Below are 20,055 nucleotides of genomic sequence, written 5' to 3' on the forward strand. Positions count from 1 at the left end.
TCCCGGCAGGGCGCAGGCGCGCCTGGCAGTCACAGCTTGCCAGCCCCCGGCCCGCCCCTTGCCGGTCCCCACCTCTGCCCCGTCTCCGCCCACTGGCCTGGATAGCGACATCTCCCAGCCATATTAGGGCATAAAGTCCATTCCCACCAATCCACACTCACCCCAGGCCAGCCCCGCCTCTGCTCCCCCAGACTTATATTTGCAAGCACTTCCTCAATAAACAGACCTGTGCATAGTCCTCGTCTCCGTGGCGTTCTTCATCGCGTCGCATGTCCCCACCAAACCTGAGCGGCGAGAAGGGGCCTTGAGGCTTCGTGCCCGCTCCTCCTCCTTCGCCCGCGCGGCGGCCCCATCCGGAGAGCCCGTCCGGCCAGCCTCGCCGGCCCTCCCGGAGGCCCGAAACCGCCCGCAGTTGTCGCCCAACGTGGGGCAGTCCTCGACACCAGGCCCCTTGTTCTGCTCAAGGTAGAGACTCTTCGGCGTCCTCCATTCAAACCAGAATGGGTGCTTCGCTTTCCTCCCGTCAGGTCCCGCAGGTTCGGGCCCTGGCTGCCCTCTTGGAAACCAACCACGTCAAGGTTTCCGTCCGCCAGCTTCAGTGCTATTGGGACTTGCTTCTCCCGTTCAATCCCTGGCTCACCACCTGCCCGCTCTGGAGTCCTCAGACTTATGCCAGGCTGATTGACCGAGTCACCTCCGCTATGGAGCGTGAAGGCCGATCGTTTCCCCCCGGCCTCCTCCCTGCCCTCGTGGCCATTCGCGCCTGCTTGCATGGTGTGCCCACCCCTGAGGCCGAGACTTTCCCGTGCGATACTCTGGGTGGCTCCGATAAGGGGAACGCTTGTCAGGAGGATGCTCCCAACAGTGATTCTGACACCGAATCGCTCTCAGCCCAGCTAAACGCCGCCCTCGAACTTAACCCCCTCTGTGCCGCTGATTCTGACTCTGACCAAGATGGCGAACTTCCTCCTTCTTCTTCGCGGAAGAAGGGGAAGTCCACCCAAGATGGCGCACTTCCTCCTTCTTCCTCTCAAAAGAGGAAGAAGTCCCACTCCCCGCCCCTTCCTGCTTCTTCACGGAAGGAACCTCCACCTCTATACCCTCCCCTTCCTGCCTTGGCGCCATCTTGCCACTACCTGCCCAACCCAGAAACGGAAATGCTGCATCCGCCATCTTCCGATGATGACCTGGATTTTGAACATGAGCAGCCGCCATCTTATGCACTGCCGCAACCCTTCCTTCACCAAGGGTACCCTTCCCCGCGCACTGACGAATTTCTCTTAAAGCCTCCCACCGCTCCGCTCGCTGATATGTACCCGCTAAACCCCAACTGTTCTCCGGCGAACCCCCAAGTGTGGGTTCCCTTCTCCCCTAAGGATGTGCAAGCCCTCCATAATGCCATCCGAGAGGACGGGCTCGCTAGTCCCCACGCCCAGGACCTGCTAGAGCGCATGTCCATTGCCCGCTGCCTTCCATACGATTGGATCTCCCTCGCGAGGGGTGCTCTCCCATCAGGGCAATTCATCGACTGGCGCGCACACTTTGCCGCCGAGAATGAAAGACAAATCGCCGAGAACGCCCGCGACGGGACCCCATACCCTCCCAACGCGTTCCTCGGGCTGGGGCGCTTCAGTGCGCCTCAACGCTTTTTGGGCCTTCCTCAAGGCTTCTTTCTCTAGTTGAGGGAATGTGCCCTCCGAGCCTTCTGCAACTGCGCCACCTCTGCTCCCGAGCCACTCACTAGACTCTTTCAAAAACCTGAGGAACCATTCGCCGACTTCATGGCGCGCGTTCAGGCCGCCGCTGAGCGCAAAGTCGTTGGCGCACAGCTCAAACTTCCTTCATCAAGGACATCGTCCAAGAGGGTGCAAACCCAACTTGCAAAGCAATCATCAGACCGTTGAGAGACAAGCCCCTCCATGATTGGGTCCTGGCCTGCTCCGGTGTCAATGTCCAGGCCTCCGCCATGGCCCAGGCCATCCTCGCTGCCGTCTCAGCCTCCAATGAATGCTTCCACTGTGGCGAACTCGGTCATTATGCTCGAGAATGTCCCAACAAACCGCGGCCACCGCCGAACTTGCCCGAGACAAGCCGTCCGCCACGGGCTCCCTCCACTCCGTGCCCGCGATGTGGAAAAGGGTACCATTGGGCCCGCGACTGCCGCATCCCTAACACCAGCCGCAAGCCTTTAAACGGCCATGGGGGCAGGCCTCAGCCCCGCAACAAAGAGGCCACGGCGACTCAGCCTCCCCGCCCATGAGAGTACTTTGGTCTGTTCCCATCGCACCCTCCACCAAACCTCTTCTCTCCATCCAAGTGTCTGGCCGCTGGCTCACAGGGTTGCTTGATACAGGAGTGGAAATTTCCTGCATCCCATTCGATCAGGCCGGCCACCTCCCCCTCACCAATGGGCCCTTGGTTGTTGGGGCCACTGGCCAAGCGCCCTCCCAGCAAGTTGCCCAAGATGTCGTCTGGAGAGATGCTGAGGGCCGTCAAGGAACCTTCCGCCCCCTCGTTCTAAAAGAAATCTCGCAAGTTCTCTGGGGCCGTGATATCCTGCACCAGTCTGGGGCCGTTCTCACTGCGTCGCCACCGCAGCTGCCCCCCCAATAGCTTCGGCCATTGTTCGCGTTCAACCTCCAGCGCCCGTTCCTCTGCGTTGGGATACAGAGGAACCCATTTGGGTGGAACAATGGCCTTTTCCAATCCCTAAACTGGACATTCTCAAGGGACTCGTGAGCGAGCAGCTTCGCGCGGGCCACATCGAGCCCTCCACCAGCCCTTACAACTCTCCAATATTCTTCATTCAGAAGAAGAACGGCAAGCCTCGTCTACTCCAAGACTTGAGGGAAATCAACAAACATATCGAGCCTATGGGGTCGCCGCAGCCCGGCCTCCCCCACCCTACAGCCGTCCCTCGGCATTGGTTTGTTGCAGTAATATACATCAAAGGCTGTTTTTTTTCCATTCCATTCCACCCGGCAGATCGGCCGAAATTCGCCTTCACGGTTCTCCAAACCAATCATCGGGAACGAGCACAGCGATACCAATGGAGCGTTTTGCCCCAAGGCATGCGGAATAGTCCCGCCATTTGTCAAATGTATGTGCGGGAAGCCATCCAGCCGCTCGTGAGGTATGCCAACATCATTCACAACATGGACGATTTGCTTATCGCCCATCCCTCCGAGCCAGGTTTGCGCACAGTACTGGAGCAATTCTTAGGCCATCTTCAGGATTTGGGTCTCAAAGTCAATGCACAGAAGCTAACAGTCCATCTGCCGTACCAGTTCCTGGGGTTCTCCATCACTTCCACTGTTACACCTCAAACGCCAAAACTTAAAGTGCCCGATTCGCTCACGCTCCATGAACTGCAACAGCTTTGTGGGCAAATCAACTGGGTGCGCTTGGCGCTTTCCCTTACCACACAGCAGCTTCAGCCATTGTTTCAGCTCTTGCGCACTAATGCGCCACCCTCGCCAGGACTTCGCAGAAGAATCACCCTCACTCCTGAGGCCAAGGAAGCCCTTCATCAGATCAACTCCGCCCTCGAGCACTGTCAGCTCCAACAGTATGACCCCGAAAAACCGCTATTGGGACTAATCTTGCCCACCCGGGGCACGCCTACTGGCCTTCTTTGGCAGGACGGGCCACTCCTCTGGGTCCACATGGCCAAGAGCAAGGTCAGAAAAATTGGCCCTCAAGCTACCCTATTCATTCAGCTCGCCACAGCCCTGTTCACCCACGCCTCATATCATTATGGGTACCCGCCTGACACCATCGTGTGGCCACTAACTGCTGAACAGACCACTACTTTGCTGCGTAGTTCCATCGACATGCAGGCGCTCATGGAACTCTTTCACGGGAGCTTTGACAACCACTTTCCGCAGCACCGGCTGCTGCAAGGCCTCCCCCTGCTAGATATCGCAGCGCCTAACCATTTCCCCTTTCCGTCCCACAAACCCCTCCCGGGTGCGGCCATCGTCTCCACAGACGCTTCAAAAACTAAGTTCGCCGCAGTTGTCTACGTGCCTAATGAGCACCAGCCGCGCACTCATGTGCGCCTCCATCAGTCCTCTGTCCAAGTAGCAGAACTGCGAGCTGTCCTTATGGCCCTCCAGCTGAATCCTGATTGCCCCTTGAACATCTTCACCGACAGCCTCTATTGTCTTCAAGTCTGTCAAGTCATCGCCTTTTCGGTGTTTTTTCCACCCGACTTCCCTCCCAATAAGGACATCAATGCCGCTCTTCTGCAGCTCCAGGAGCAGCTTGAAGAGCGCCGGCAGCCTTGGTTCATCACCCACATCCGCAGTCACTTCGGCCTCCCAGGGCCTTTGGCTCATGGCAACCATCTGGCTGATCAAGCCGTCCACCTACTACCAACAGACCCTGCGGGTGCCGCTGCTGCAGTCGGCGATCTTATCAATCAGGCCAAGTTGCTGCATGCCAGGTTTCATTTTCCAGCCAGAAGCATCCACAAGCTCTTTCCGGACCTGCCAATTCATACTTGCAAGCACCTTGTCCGGTCATGCCGGACCTGTGCCCCGCTGCTGCCTCTTGGACCACTTCAGCCCCAAGGAGTTAATCCTCGTGGACTTCGGCCCAACTCTAGGTGGCAATTGGACGTGACTCATGTTCCTCAATTTGGTCGTTGGAGATACCTTCATGTAGCGATCGACACATTCTCTCATCTCTGTTATGCTACCGCGCTCACGGGAGAAACCGCCAAGCACGCCGTCCAAGCCCTTCGAGAGTCCATCCTCTTCATGGGCGTCCCCTGGGACATCAAAACAGATAACGGGCCTGCCCACCGAAGTGCTTCCTTCGCAGAGTTCCTCAAGCTGTACAACATCACTCACCACTTCGGCATCCCATACAACCCCCAGGGCCAAGGCATGGTAGAGCGCACTCATCATTTTCTCAAGTTTCTTATCAGTAAGGAGACCAGCAACCATCCACGCCGCACCCCCTGCGACATCATCACCGAGGTTTTAATCCGCCACAATTTAATGGCTTTTGACAGCCAGGGGTGCTCACCAGTTCACAAGCACTGGGGGCCTACCTTCCGGGCTACCCCCGCACCGCTCGTCCTCTGGCGCGACCCGCAAACATCCAACTGGTGCGGGCCCGCCCCTCTCCTGGCCCAAGGGTGAGGATTCGCCTGCGTCTTCCCAGACTCAGAGCCTCAGCCCATTTGGGTCCCCAGATGCCTCGTCAAGCCCTATACCACCGAGACCCCGGCTGATGCTGACCCTCAAAGTCAGCCGGCCGAACTTTCCACCTGACCCTCCCTTCCATGCTATCATTCATTCTGCTCTTCCCTTCTCCCTGCCCCCCCCCTTAACAACATTCGGCGGGAGGTGTGGGGGAAGTGTAGGGTTTTCTCTTCATTCTGTCTCCGCAGATGGCCCCTCGTAGCCCACCGCCTGTCCCAAGCACTGGCGATCCAGCCCCGTCAACCCATCGCCAGCGCCGCCATCTTCGGCTACTCAACCATCGCATGCAGCAGCTCAACATCTCCAACCCTGAGGATCCCCTCCGCTCACAGATCCTGCACCTTCTCCACCGCGCGAAAGAGGCTGCGGTGCAAAGGCCGCTGCTGCCCCCCGGCACCCCTCCCCTCGTTCACATCCTTGTCATCATCCTTCTACTTCTCCTCATAATAGCCCTTGGCGGCTTCCTCTGTGTGCGACGCGCTCTCAGGACACATCGCGACCGCCAGACCCTCCTTGCCATGGCCGCACTGGCCCTTATTAAAAAGAAGGGGGAGATGAGGAGAGACGTCAGGCCGAGGTGTGGCTCACGGCAGTGGCAGGGCTCGGCACACGCCAGGCGCCGGCGTGAGCCAGCCGGGGTGGCAGGCACGGGCGTACGGCCCTCTGTCGAGAGGGGAAACCGGGTGCTTTCCCGCCCTCCCCTTGCTCCCCCACCACGATCCGGCCGCTGCCTGCGCCTCTCTCTCAACCCCCACCCGCTCCAGGGGCCTCCGCGAGAGGCAGCCGCCATAGAGGAACCCCCGCGCCTCTTCCCCCCTCCCACAACACGCAAGTGCAGACATAATCACTGCTTGCCACACCCCTCCCGGCAGGGCGCAGGCGCGCCTGGCAGTCACAGCTTGCCAGCCCCCGGCCCGCCCCTTGCCGGCCCCCCCCCCTGCCCCGTCTCCGCCCACTGGCCTGGATAGCGACATCTCCCAGCCATATTAGGGCATAAAGTCCATTCCCACCAATCCACACTCGCCCCAGGCCAGCCCCGCCTCTGCTCCCCCAGACTTATATTTGCAAGCACTTCCTCAATAAACAGACCGGCGCATAGTCCTCGTCTCCGTGGCGTTCTTCGTGTCGCACGTCCCCACCAAACGAGCAGCGAGAAGGGGCCTTGAGGCTTCGTGCCCACTCCTCCTCCTTCACCCGCGGGGCGGCCCCATCCGGAGAGCCCGCCTGGCCAGCCTCACCGGCCCTCCCGGAGGCCCGAAACCGCCCGCACATTACAAACTTTAGAAAGAGAGAGCTTTCAATAATAAAAATTAACAGGATTTTCTGTTTACCCTACCTGTTTACAAAGAGAATTTATCTGCAATTCCACATCAAGATAAAAGACTCCCAGCTAAACTTTTCTCACTGTTTAAATTTACTCTGAGAACAAGCTTCAGTAAAAAGCCAATTCATTTTCTTATAGCCAAGTTTTTCAAAATCCAGACCAATTTCCAGGACATTAGGACTCAAATCTATAAACATCCTTTCCTATTATATTCAAGCCTTCACTATCTCTTGGAGAAAAGATCTGAAACCATGTACTAACATGCAGTTAGACCAACCCAAAACACCAGTCTTTTCCTTTTAGTCATTTTCTTTAAGACCTAGTTAGAACGGCTTCCCCCCAAATTTTTGGAGGTACTGGGGCTCTCTTGGGAGGTGATCGAGCTTCCCTTCCTAGAAATCAAAGCTAGGGTTTTCCTGACTATGTTCCCTGGGGAGTCTTACCTTCTTCCATGTTTGGAGTCTTTTTCATTCCCAGAATTTTTTTCAGACCTTCCATTGCCCTTGATTTTCATTTGGAAGATTCCGGTGGAGCCCACATCTTTTCTGAATTAAATGTAATCCAGGGGCATGGAGATTGAGGTTCACCTGAGTCCTCCCAGCTTCCTTGGAGATCTGGAAGGGGGAGCAAAATGCGACCTTCTCTGGCCTTCATTTGCAAATCCCAGGAGTGCCCCCAAAAATGTTGTAGAAGTTGAGAGAGGTTTAATGTTTTGCATACAGAAAGGCCAGTACTCAGGAATAATTTTGGGAAGGAAAAAAAGATTTATTTATGAATGGCCGGGCTCAGAGCTTCCATTACAAAATCTAAGCCCCAAACAAGATTTTTTGAGTTCTTTTTATACAGAGAAAGAGCCAAATGGTTCTTGGTTTTGGTGTTCAATAAGCTTGAATTAACATATATCTTCCACATCCTAGGTAAGCTTTTAGCATGGACTTCATACATTCTAGATAAGTTTTTAGCACATTTGGCTTGCATTTTCCCTGAATATTTAAAGCTTATAGAGTTCACATGCTAAACTGTTTTCCTGGGACTGGACTTGTTGTCATGGTTACCAAGGACAGGGCTGCAGTTCTTACTGTCCCACATGCACAGCTCAGGACATATAAAGCTCAGGTTATCTATGAAGAGATGAACAGCCCCCCCCCCCCCACCCACCCATAGCCTACATCAGTACTAATAAAATCTTGAAAGAAAACAAAGTACTAAAGCACAATTATGTTTTGGCTTTTTAGTTACCCATTTTCAGCTGTGACTTGCACAGCGTAAGATCAAATAACTCAAAAACAGTTGTTTTAGTGTCAGAATGGAACCTTGCTATTAGTAGAATGTTAGATGCAATTGACAATTTGGGAAAGATAATGGCTTTTTGCCTGATTTATTTAATGCTGAAATCTATTTGCATCTTACTCCACACCACATACCCTTCCATTCATTGAACAATCTGAGTTAGAATAAGTAACAAATACAGGGAACAACTCAGTGAAATCTATTCTAGATTCTGATCTAATGGAACCACTCAATTATTCTTAATTATCATCATTATAACATTTCTTCATCTCTTATGTTCTTTTTTTTTCCTTCTTCTTCTTTATTTTCTTTGAAATGTTACATTAAAAATATACGAGGTCCCCAAATACCTCCCACCCCTCCTACCCCACTCCTCCCAGATCAACAACCTCTTCCAACATCATGGCACATTCACTGCACCTGGTGAACACATTTTGGAGCATTGCTGCACCACATGGACAGTGGTCTACATTGTAGTCTACACTTTACCCCATTCCACCCAGTGGACAGGACACACAATGTTCAGCATCTGTCCCTGCAGTACCACCCAGGACAACTCCAAATTCTGAAAATGCCTCTACATCATATCTCTTCTTCCCTCTCCCTACCATCAGCAGCCACCATGGCCACTTTCTCCACATCAATATTACAATTTCTTCCCTTACTAATCACAATAGTTCCCCAGCAGAACACCAGTAAGTCCACTCCAATCTATACTCTATATCTCCATCCTGTGGACCCTGTGATGATTAAGTCCAGTCCCCCTCTACATCAAGAGTGTGCTTCGATTCCACATGGATGATGGATGCAATTCTGCTTGCAGTTGTAGGTACTCTTGTCTCCCTGGTGTGGTGGTTGATCTTCGCCTCCCTGTTAGCTGGCCAAGGTAAGTCCAATAAACCAGAGGGTAGGAGTTGCAAGTCCACTGAGGCTCTAATCTAGCTTGTGTTTTGTGCATGCTGTGCTCTTACCAGCACGGTAGATCCAAAAGTTATCAGTATTAGGTCAGGTTTTTTATTACAACTTTATTTCATCTCAAAATTTTAATCTCCACATCTATATTGAACAGCCATTCAGTCATCATAAGCAAGTCACTGAATCTCTGAAATTCAGTTTCTTCACCTATAAAATGGGAATAATAAGCTTGTATTGCATAGGATTGCTGGGGGGAATAAGTCAAATAATATTTATGAAATGACTGGTAGCTGATGGTAAGTGTTGAATATAACATCCTCTTTTAGTTATTCCTATCTAAATACTCATACACTTGTTTTTTCAGATACCACTAGTAGCTGTTTGTATCTTCTGGATCTCTTTCTTTTGAAAATAGAACAGTCATCACAGAATCCTGGGCCAGGAACTCATCAATTTCCTTCTAAACCCACAACTTATGAACATATTCTTTTTGAGTTAGTCTTGCTTGTCCCTAAGAGATGATTGAGGTCTCTTGGAGCACCAGATTTGAAGGTGAGTGAAAAATACCCCAAGACAATACACATATTCCCATATTCTAGTGTCTATTCTAGTGTCATGTAAATATGCCATTCTGTAGCCAGTAGCCCCCAGAGTATGCATCCAAAGTGTATTGGACCACATTAGGTAATTAAAAAGTACTTAGCACATGGTGGGCATTCCATAAATGGCTTTGGAAAGAATGAGTTTTGGCTTTAGTGTTCTGCACTGTTATATTCTCCTAATAATGAAATGCTCATCCTACTTCCATTTGTGGATCAGTTTGAGTAATATACTTAATGTTAAGCAACTACTTATTTTCCAGAGACAATATTTCTGTATTTTTGAAGTGGTGCTATTTGGTAACCACTGGATCAGTGGTCAATAAACTACTGTCAATATTTTACATGCATCTTTTCGTCACATTAATTTCTGTGAACAATTGCTCTGATATGACAGAGGTAAAGATAGGAGAACAGACATTAAGTAAAAACAAGGAATGGAAGGTCAAACTGGAAAGGAACTCACATAGAGACAGACAGGTCTTGTCACATAAGTTTGATCACTTTTTTCTTATATGCCTAATTATAGCCAATATTCAATCCCTTGGATACCCAGTTATCTAATATATAAAATGCTAATATAATATTTGTGCTCAAGGAAAGGCGAAAAGGTTACAAATTAAGTATTGGTAATGCTGAGAACAATCAATCAATGCTTTCAGTCTAGTTCTTTCAGTTTTCAGAGATTAGGTAATATGAATTACTACTCATCTAATATAGAACAAAAACAGGGGTGGTTCTATTCAGTATTTAATCACATATCCCAGATTATTGGAAACCTAGAGTCTTTGACAGGCAATGAGAAATATAGATATCTAATTGGTAAAAATTGCATTATCTTTCATGCTTCCTTCCGCGCTAGGACAAACAATTGTATTAAATTTCATTCTTCTTTTCATACCCAAAATTGCCAGAGGAAAATGGCAGCAGGAAATCATTCCATAGTGACTGAGTTCATCCTTGCTGGGCTGACAAAACATCCTGAACTCCAGATGCCCGTGTTCCTATTCTTCCTTGGAATCTATGCAGTCACAGTGGTGGGGAACATGGGCATGATCACACTGATTGGGCTGAGTTCTCTCCTGCACACCTCCATGTACTCTTTCCTGAGTAGCTTGTCCTTCATTGATCTTTGCTATTCCACTGTCATTACCAACAAAATCCTGGTGCATTTTGTGTCAGAGAGGAATATTATCTCCTACACTGCATGTATGACTCAACTCTACTTCTTCCTTCTTTTTATTATTGCAGAGTGTCACATGTTGGCTGTAATGGCATATGACCATCATGCTGCCATCTGTAGTCCATTGCTTTATAGTGCCACTATGTCTTATCAGGTCTGCTTCTGGATGGTAGTTGGGTGTATATAATGGGTTTGATTGGTGCCACAGCTCACATAGCCTGCATGTAAGGAGTGCATTTCTGTAAGACTGTTATAATAAACCATTACTTCTGTGATCCTTTTCCACAACTGGCTCTCACCTGCTTCAACACTTATATCAATGAGGTGGTACTTTTAGGCTTCAGTGCATTTAACACCTTTGCCCCAACTCTTGCCATCCTTGGATCCTATACCTTTATCATTGCCAGTATCCTGCTAATCTACTCCACTGAGGGCAAGTCCAAAGCCTTCAAGACATGTAGCTCCCATCTCTCAGCTTTGCTCTTTTTTGGTGGTCTTCAGCTTTTCTATAACTTCAGCCATCATATGTCAGCTCAAAGGATCAAGTCAAAGTGTCTTTTGTGTTTTATACCATTATGGTGCCAATGCTGAACCCCCTGATCTACAGTCTGAGGAATAAGGATGTCAAAGTTTTCCTAAATAAGAAGTGTGAATAAAGAAAGTTCCTATGATAGTATTTCATTTTAGCAAAAATTTCTAATTTCTGAAGAAAGTTCAGAAGGAAGTTCTAAAGTTTCTCCTTTAGAAACAGAAGAAAGTTTCTAAAGTGTTTTAGAGAAAGATATAATTTCTGAGGAAAGAGTCCACAGACAGCAATATATGTACAAAAGTAATGAGATTATTTCCAGCACTTTATATTTGGAATTATTTGGTCTGGATTCATAGCATGAGTCCCATGGAAGGCTGCAAAATTTCTTGGGAGCCCCAGAGTCTACCCATAGTAACTCATATTACCTCAAAGCATCGTTTTAAAATACTCAGATGCTTTTGTATGGATGATAATACTTTATAGGCATAGAATATGGCACTTTGTTAGATAAGACTTATCTATCATAATTTGTATACTGAATTCATTTGATCTATATCCTTTGATCTTATCAATACTACCAGTAACTGGCCTGGTTTAAAATTTACTGACAAACACACATGGAAATTTGTTTTCAAAAATAAATAATTTTAACCATGTGAAATTTATAAAAATTAATCTCTAATACTTACTAAGTGCATAGAATTATGTTAAAGGATATGAAGAGATATGGTGGGTGATAAGACATAGTTTCTCTCCACAAGAGATAACACTATGGTGGAAGATATTGGTAATGTTAAGTAGAACTGAGTACATTGTATGTATTTTAACATTTCTTTAGGGAACACTCTTTCATCCATAGGAAAGAACCTTTGTTTTCCTGCAAACGTTATTCTCATTGTTACCTTTCCCTGAAAAATGTCTCACTTTTCCTGTCACATTATAAAACATCAGATTTGGAGATGACATTTTTTGACTATGCATTATAAGAAGGTATGAGATTTTTCCTTTGGGGTAATGAAACTATTCTAAAATGACTGACCCAATGGTGGCACGACTCTGTGATGAAAATGAGAGCCACTAAGTGTACACTATGAATGGTTTGTAGAAAGCATGGGTCTGTATAACCCAGGGAATTCAGTGGTGGATAATGGACTGTGGTCAACAGGACAAGAACATTCTCTAATGAACAAAAATGAAATGAAATGAAATGAATGAAAAATTTTATACTAATGTAGGGTGTTTATAATTGCTTGGCTCAAGGGATAATTACACCAAATATAAGATATGGACTATAGTTAGTAATATTTTGAGGATGATGTTTCATAGATTTTAACAAATGTTTCACAACAATGAAGGATTTGTTGGTGGGGAGATACATGGGAAACATATGATGATATGCATGTTCATTTTATAAATTCACAGATTTTACTATACACCTATTTTTTATATATGCTTGTGTATGAATGATGTATTTCAATAAAATTTCATTTAACAATAGAAGAAAACTCATATGGGTCATTTGTTCAAATTGGAAAGTTAAAGTTGGAAAATTGCATTCTGATCAATGACAAGTAACTCTGTTACCCAAAGACTCACTGTACAATTTGGGGAAAAACGGCAGAAATATTTTGCAAACACTAAATAGTTATGGAAGCTGAAACAAAGAATGTGTGAGATCTCCTTCCTCCTTAGTAGAGAAGTAGTGAAAAGGTGGCCCAGACTTTTGTTATATGTTGGGAAGATGACTTCCATGCAGGAAACTCCCTTCTCTACCTCTCTCTTAATTCAGAAAACTTGCATTTTTGCCTGAGAGGTAATAATTCTCATTAATAAAACTCAGCAGCTCTTGGTGGTAACCCCCAGTTTTTCCCCCATCAGTTGCTATGCTCACACACCTTGTCTTGGTGATTGTAGGGCCTGCCTTGATACCTTTCACCATCTTTCCTTGGAATAGCCCCTCATGACGTAGGCTATGAGGTGGGGGCTGTGCATCTCTTCATAGATAACCTAAGCTGTGTGTATCTGATGGTGGGAGCTGCAGCCTAGCCCTACCTTTCATAACCATGGCAACCATTCCAGTCCCAGAAAAAAACAATTAAACAATGTATACTCTATAAACTTTAAATATTCAGGGAAGATGCAAACCAAATATGTTAAAAGCTTACCTGAAATGTATAGGGTTCATGTTAAAAGCTTATTTGGAATGTATGAAGTTCATCTTAAAAGCTTATTTGGAATGTATAATGTTCATGTTAAAAGCTTACTTGGAATGTATAAGGTTCATATTAAAAGCTTGCCCAGAATGTAGGGAATATATGTTAATTCAAATTTATTGAGCACCGAAACAAAGAAACATTTAACTCTTCCCCTGCATAAAAGGAACTCGAAAATCTTATTTGGGGTTCGGGGTTTTTGGACAGAGAACTCCTGAGCCCAGTCATTCATAAATAAATTCTTTTTCCTTCCCAAAATTATTACTGAGTTCTGGCCTTTCCATATGCAATAACTGAATCTCTCTTGATGTCTCTAACACTCAGAGTGAAGTCCAATTATTTCAGTTTCAATATTATGATGACTCCTAGGTAGCAGCTGATGATCATGTTCTTTCTGATGCCTTTAAACTTAAAAGTCTCCAAGAAAATTGCATTAGGGAGACAAGTATGGACATCTTCACATAATACCATACCCTTGACTATTCAATGCCTTATGCAGTACCCAGGGCACAAGGATACTGACTCTACCCTGAACCATCATGAGCCTTTACATCAGGTTGAAGTGTATATTTAAAATCATCTGACTGGTCTCACATGCATAAAAGGTGCATGTTTTGTCATGAGCTTGCCATCTGATGTGAGACATTAACACCACCTTGAGGTATCAGTCTTTGACTTCCTCCATAAAATCCAAAGTTGTAATGAGAATGTGAGATTATTCTCCTTGAAAACTAGAAGCAACTTCATTCTTGGGTTTCTATATACTAAGCAGTCCTTATCTCCATACCACATTTTTAAATTCTACCAAAAATATCAATATTTGTGCATGTTTTTTTCTATCCATGTATGTGTATAAGTGTATGTGATCCCTATATGTGTATGTTTTGTATGTAGCACATTTGCTTATGTGCATACATTAAATACCAATATGCATTTGTGTTGCTTGGATATGTTTTATAAGGGTGATGCATAGGCTTTTCATTTTATTAATTTGTGTGTGAATAAACATCATCTAGTAAATTTTTTCATACTGATGTGTGAGAGATAAGAATAACAGTTTTTTAGAATTCCATGTGTTTCTGAACATTTATTTACATATTGAAACTTCTAAAAGTGTTAAGAAGTATCAAAGCATCTAAATCATCTTAGTAATTCTGAGTACCTATGGAAAATATGCTATTAAAAGAGTAAAGAGAGATATTAGATACATTCCAAAGTAGAAACAAATCTCCACCATAAAAAAGACAGATAAAGAGTATTGAAGGAGCCCTATCACATATGAAAAAAAAAGTGCTTTTTCAAAATGCATGGAATTTATCAAGTACCATTACAGGGGGAGGCATATAATAATAGGAAAGAACATGATATAAAATTGTAAATTTATTCTAACACTAGACTCTATAATGTATTTGGAAAATATTCTCATATTGAGTTTGTCTTTCATTCTCTCTTATAAAGTTTAATATTCAAAAGAAAAAAAACAGCTCCCCAGTTGCAATTGGCATTTTTATGGACCACCAATATATCACCAATATGGACTTCAGGCAGAATCAGCTTTTAAATTCTGTATAAGTTAGGAGTAGGTTTTGATGTAGGCTATGGGTGGGGGGGCTGTTCATCTCTTCGTAGATAACCTGAGCTGTGTGTGTCCTGAGCTGAGTGTGTGGGACAGTGAGAACTGCAGCCCTGTCCTTGGTAATGATGACAACAACTCCAGTCCGAGAAAAACAGTTTAGCAATGTGAACTCTATAAACTTTAAATATTCAGGGAAAATGCAAGCCAAATGTGCTAAAAACTTATCTAGAATGTATTAAGTCCATGCTAAAAGCTTACCTAGGATGTGGAAGATATATACTAATTTAAGCTTATTGAGCACTGAAACAAAGAACCATTTGGCCCTCTCTCTGTAGAAAAAGAACTCAAAAATCTTGTTCAGGTCTCAGATTTTGAGTGAGAAGCTCTGAGCCCCACTAGTTGTAAAGAAATCTTTTTTTTTCCTTCCCAAAATTATTCCTGAGCCCTGGCCTTTCCATATGCAAATAATTGAACCTCTCTTGACTTCTGCAACATTTTGGGGGGCTCATCCGAGTTTGCAAAATGAAGGCCAGAGAAGGTAGCATTTCGCTACCCCTTCCAGGTCCCTGAGGAAGCCAGGAGGACTTGGGTGAACCCCAATCTGGGAGACCTTGGATTACATTTAATCCAGAAAAATGTGGCTCCACCTCAATCTTCCCAATAAAAATTGAGGGCAATGGAAGGTCTGAAAAATTCTGGGAATGAAAAAAACTCCAAACACAGAAAAGGTAAGACCCCGGGGAGCACAGCACAGGAAAAGACAAATTCTAAAATTAGGAGGCAACCTGATCTGCTCTCTAAAGGAGGAGGCCTCAGTACCCCTGAGAATATGGGAAGAAGCCATCTCCTCCAGGTCTGAAAGGAAAAATAAGGGGGGAAATTCTGGTGTTTTGAGTTTGTCTTACGGCATATTAGTATCTGGTTCTGGTCTTCTCTCCACTGAGGAAGTGAAGACTTGATTATAATAAAAAAGAGTGTTTATAGGTTCAAGGCCTAACATCCTGGAAATTGGTCTAGAGTTTGAAAAACTTGGTTACAGGAAAATGGATCAGCTTTCTAGTGAAGCTTGGTCTGGGTGTGAAGTTAAACAGTGAAAAGGTCTAGCTGGAATATTTTGTTATGGTGCTGAATTGCCAATGAATTTGCTTTATGAACAGTAAGCGTAAGCAGGAAATCCTGTTCACATATTAATGTGTTTTGCTTTATAAACTACAATGAATTTATTCCATTGCCAATGGCAAGGAAGGGTTCCAGCTTAACCAAATTTTACCACTTTTTATAATTACACAATTTTAACACTAGCATTGAGCTCACACAGACAGAAGCACAAAATTTATTAATCTGAATTACAAGTTCTCTATATATTTTCTTCAGCATAGCTGCCCCCACAGCCATTACAAATGTTAGAAAGAGAGAACTTAACATTATATGTAAATGTGTGTGCGCATGTTCTGCTGTCTTGCTTCTCTGGGTCCACCCATTTGCTGGAGCTCAAGGATTGTCTTAGTCTGTGTCCATGCCATGCATCCAAGTTTGTTGGAGTTGGCCCAGTCAGGGTGGCTGGTAGAACCAGTGACTTGAATCATGACCCTGCCAGGACAGGGAGTCCCTGGGAAAGGTCCTGATTTTTAAAAGTTCTTTTAAACCAGCTTAGTATCCTGGAACTTGCTACCGTCACCTGATTTCCCCTCTCCTCCCTTTAGGAGGATGCATAATAAAAGCAGAGAGCTGGAAAGGGGAACAGCTTGCCCCTTTCCAGTGAATCCACACCTTCTATTCCTAAGCCACATTCCTATCAAATCACTGATCAACCTGGAAAGTGGGGGAGGTAAGGGAATCTCTCTCTTTGTAAGTCTATGTAAAAATGCTTTGAATTGTTTAAAGCTGTAAACTGGTAAAATACTCTGGTCTAAAGGAAAAAGGCTGTTGCCTGAAAACAATAAACCTCTAATCACTTGATAGCCCTTTTAATGTTTTGGCTGGGAGCAGTCAGCAGTAAGGGTCATGAGATACTGCATGGAAAAAAAACAGGAAAACTATGCGGGGTTATTACTAATAAAGTTCTTGTAATTTAATTAATAAAGATATCCAATTCATCTTAAGGTAAAAACATACAAAAACTGTAGCTAAGAATTGGAATCATTGTACAAGTGCCCTTATATATAAATGTGTGTGTGTGTGTGTATCTGTGTGTGTTGGTAGCTGACGCTATTGCAATGTAGTAAATGTAGTAGCCTGGATTTCAACTATTGTGATGGTAATTGTAAATTGCATTTACTTGGAAATCTGGCCCACCCCTTAAAAATTGAACTTAATAATTAAACTTAAAAACTTACAGTTAAATTAGAGAAAAAGAGGGTTTATGCATATCACTTTTATTCTAAATATTTTTTGGTCTTCTCATTTCCTCTTTACCCCTTTAAAGGAAGAACTGTTTATTTTTTTTTCCCTTTGCCTTTAAAATAGCATAAATTAATTTTGATTGGCCATTTCCACCAGAAATCAGAAATAAGTATTGCCAGTTTTTCCAGGAATAAATGATATTCTTCCTAGGGTATTAGGCCTTACGAAGCAACCCTCCATTGTTCAGGCTGTCTCAGAGGGAAAAAAATGAGTGAAAGCCACCCGATTTCTTTCCAGTCTAAACAGAAGCCCAAATGCTTCCCAGGTTTCCTTCAAACAGCAATTTTGTCAGGCATTGCCACCACCTCCACCCCACTTGCAACCCCATTGCCTGCATTAGTGCCTGTTACATAATAAGCACTTAGTAAATAAACTGATGTGTTTAAAACCTCACAGGGAAATTACTATAAAACATTTCTTCTGATTATTGTCTTAAATCATTAATATGTGTGTATATGTGTATATGTACACCATCTATAGTAATGCAGTGTTAACTGTCATATTAGAGGGTTTATGGCTGTGTGCACCAGTGGTCAAACTAAAATATAAAATGTTATACTCTTTGAATATATATATATATATATATATGCACTCCATGTTTGTAACTCTTTAATTAGAAACAGAAAAGTAAAAAGGGAGGTTTTAAAAGACAAATTGGTGTTTCTGTATCAAACTATTCATATCTACCTATTTGCTCAATTTATTAAAATTAAATATGCAGTTATATAAATGATATATATTTATTTCTAAAACCCAAATTAAATTAATGCTATAAAAGACCATGTAAAATCTAAATATACAGAACTATTAAAAGGCTATGAAATCCTCATTAAATTATAATAAAACAGGTTAAATAATTGCTTTATATACTAGAACCTAAAAGTTTGTATATTGCTTTTAAAATTATTCAGTTTTAAAATTATCAAAAATAAAAGGTTTTATCCCCTGTAAAAAGAAAAACAACCTTCTTTAATTAATCAATAACAATTTCAACTTTTTGGTTTAAGTATTATTTCTTAGGTTTATAAAATACCAGGTTAATAAGTTAACATTGTATATGTTGAATCTGTAAAATAATGGAAACAGTAAACTTGTCTTTCATGAAATTAAAGTAGAAGTGTAAAACTGCTTCCTCTCTCTCTTAGATGCATGGGGTAAATTCCATTGGTTGCTAATTGTAATCTGGAGTAAATGTGCCAGTCTGTAATTGTGATCAATTGTAAAAAGTTTGTGAAAACATCTTCTGAACTGAAACATTTAAATGGTTCTAGTTCTAAAAGCCATTATTAACTAAAACCTGAATGAATATTAATGGCAAAAAATAAAATCGTGGTAATAAAACCTGTCTGAAAGTCACCTGCAAGGTGCATATTTAAGTAAATGGTAAAGGAAAGTTACCTTGATTCCATTAGGAATTTTCCGTCTTCATTTGAACAATGAAAAATAGTTTTTTTCTTCTACTACTAAGGTAAAATGCCTGCTGATATCTTCATGGTAAAAGTGTAAAAAATAAACAAACTCATTTGACGTGTAATGTGTTGCATTAAAAATGTTTAAAAATATATAAAAATAAGGAATAAATATTGTCAAACCAGGGCTCAAATGCATTACAGTTTGCCTCTCCATGTGAGTTATCAGCTAGGCTGGTCACTGACCCCTCAAATAAAGTTATCTGCCATAGCATGCCTCTGGTTGTGCTCCTGAAATTAATGGAAACTATGTTGCAGTTTCAAGCTCCTGCAACAGCCAATGATGGCTCGGTACAGCCAAGTGTACAATGGATATTGCCTCCAGACTGGCACTGTTCGATAGTGCCAAAGAGCACTGTGCACCAGGCCAGTAAAATACTGGAAACTCTCTCTAAGATAATGATGTTGCAACTTTGTTACTGTGTGAAGAACATGCTAAATGGAGCCATGATTACCAGGATACTGTAAGTAAAACTTAAAAACAACTAGCATTATGGCCTGCTCTCATGGAGAAATGAAATGTAAAATATTACAAACCTGAAACTTAAAACTATTAATTGCAACTCAAAATTCTTATGCATTAAGTAATACATTAATTAATATTAAGTGCTGTACTTTTATCCTTTTCTAAATATATGCCTAATAATTATAATGTTATGTTTTCTATTCTGAATCAGGTACAAAACTACATTAGACATGTTTAATTCCTGGTAATTTCATTTTCTAAATTGTTAATAAACATGTCTATAAAATAAGGTGGCAGGCTTAGCTGAAAACAGTGCGGCCACCAGTGGCTTGCAGGTAGCCGATTGATTGGTGCCAGGCTCAGCCACCCTACTACTCTACCATAGTCTACTGTGTAGCAAAACAAGACTTACTTTCTAGTAATGGGTCAACTATTAAACAGTCAAAATTACCAGAAATTATTCAATTAAAACCAAAATGCAAAAATCTTTATTCTGTACTTCTGATCACTCCCACAGCATAAAAAAACTAAAAAAATTTTCCAACTTGGTGCACTAACCCTAAATGAAACGAACTGCCCAAAAGGTGCTAATTCACTAGAAGTACCTGATGGAGCATATGAGTGCCAATCATTGAACAGCCTGAAATGTGTCTTCAGAGCAACGCTAAATACCTAATACTGTTATCTATTACAATTTCTCTCTGAAAATAAATAACTTAAAATATATATATATATATATATATATAGTTCTCCAACTTTTAAAAAGGTGCCATCTTTATAGGCACGTAACCTTGTCTTCCTCTGTAATCCAATGTCCTCTTTATAAAAAAAAAAGGTATTCCAAAATTTTAATTGTTTATTTCTTTCAGAATAAA

General features: G+C 43.7%; 1 protein-coding gene and 1 pseudogene across 1 annotated transcript; both read left to right on the forward strand.

The window, feature by feature from the left end:
- The first annotated feature begins 2,256 nt into the window (after positions 1-2,256).
- Positions 2,257-2,613, forward strand: LOC139437730 (endogenous retrovirus group K member 8 Pro protein-like). Its single transcript, XM_071212285.1, has one exon. It carries the CDS (start codon positions 2,257-2,259, stop codon positions 2,611-2,613), a length of 357 nt encoding a protein of 118 aa, XP_071068386.1.
- Positions 2,614-10,261: 7,648 nt separating this feature from the next.
- Positions 10,262-11,180, forward strand: LOC101440858 (olfactory receptor 8G50-like; annotated as a pseudogene).
- The last annotated feature ends 8,875 nt before the right edge of the window (positions 11,181-20,055 follow it).

This window comes from Dasypus novemcinctus, chromosome 27 (assembly GCF_030445035.2).
Source record: "Dasypus novemcinctus isolate mDasNov1 chromosome 27, mDasNov1.1.hap2, whole genome shotgun sequence".
Classification (NCBI taxonomy): domain Eukaryota; kingdom Metazoa; phylum Chordata; class Mammalia; order Cingulata; family Dasypodidae; genus Dasypus; species Dasypus novemcinctus.

What these genes read in the sequence shown, in the direction of transcription:
- LOC139437730 (XM_071212285.1), top strand. Translation starts at nt 2,257, where the DNA reads ATGAGAGTACTTTGGTCTGTTCCCATCGCACCCTCCACCAAACCTCTT.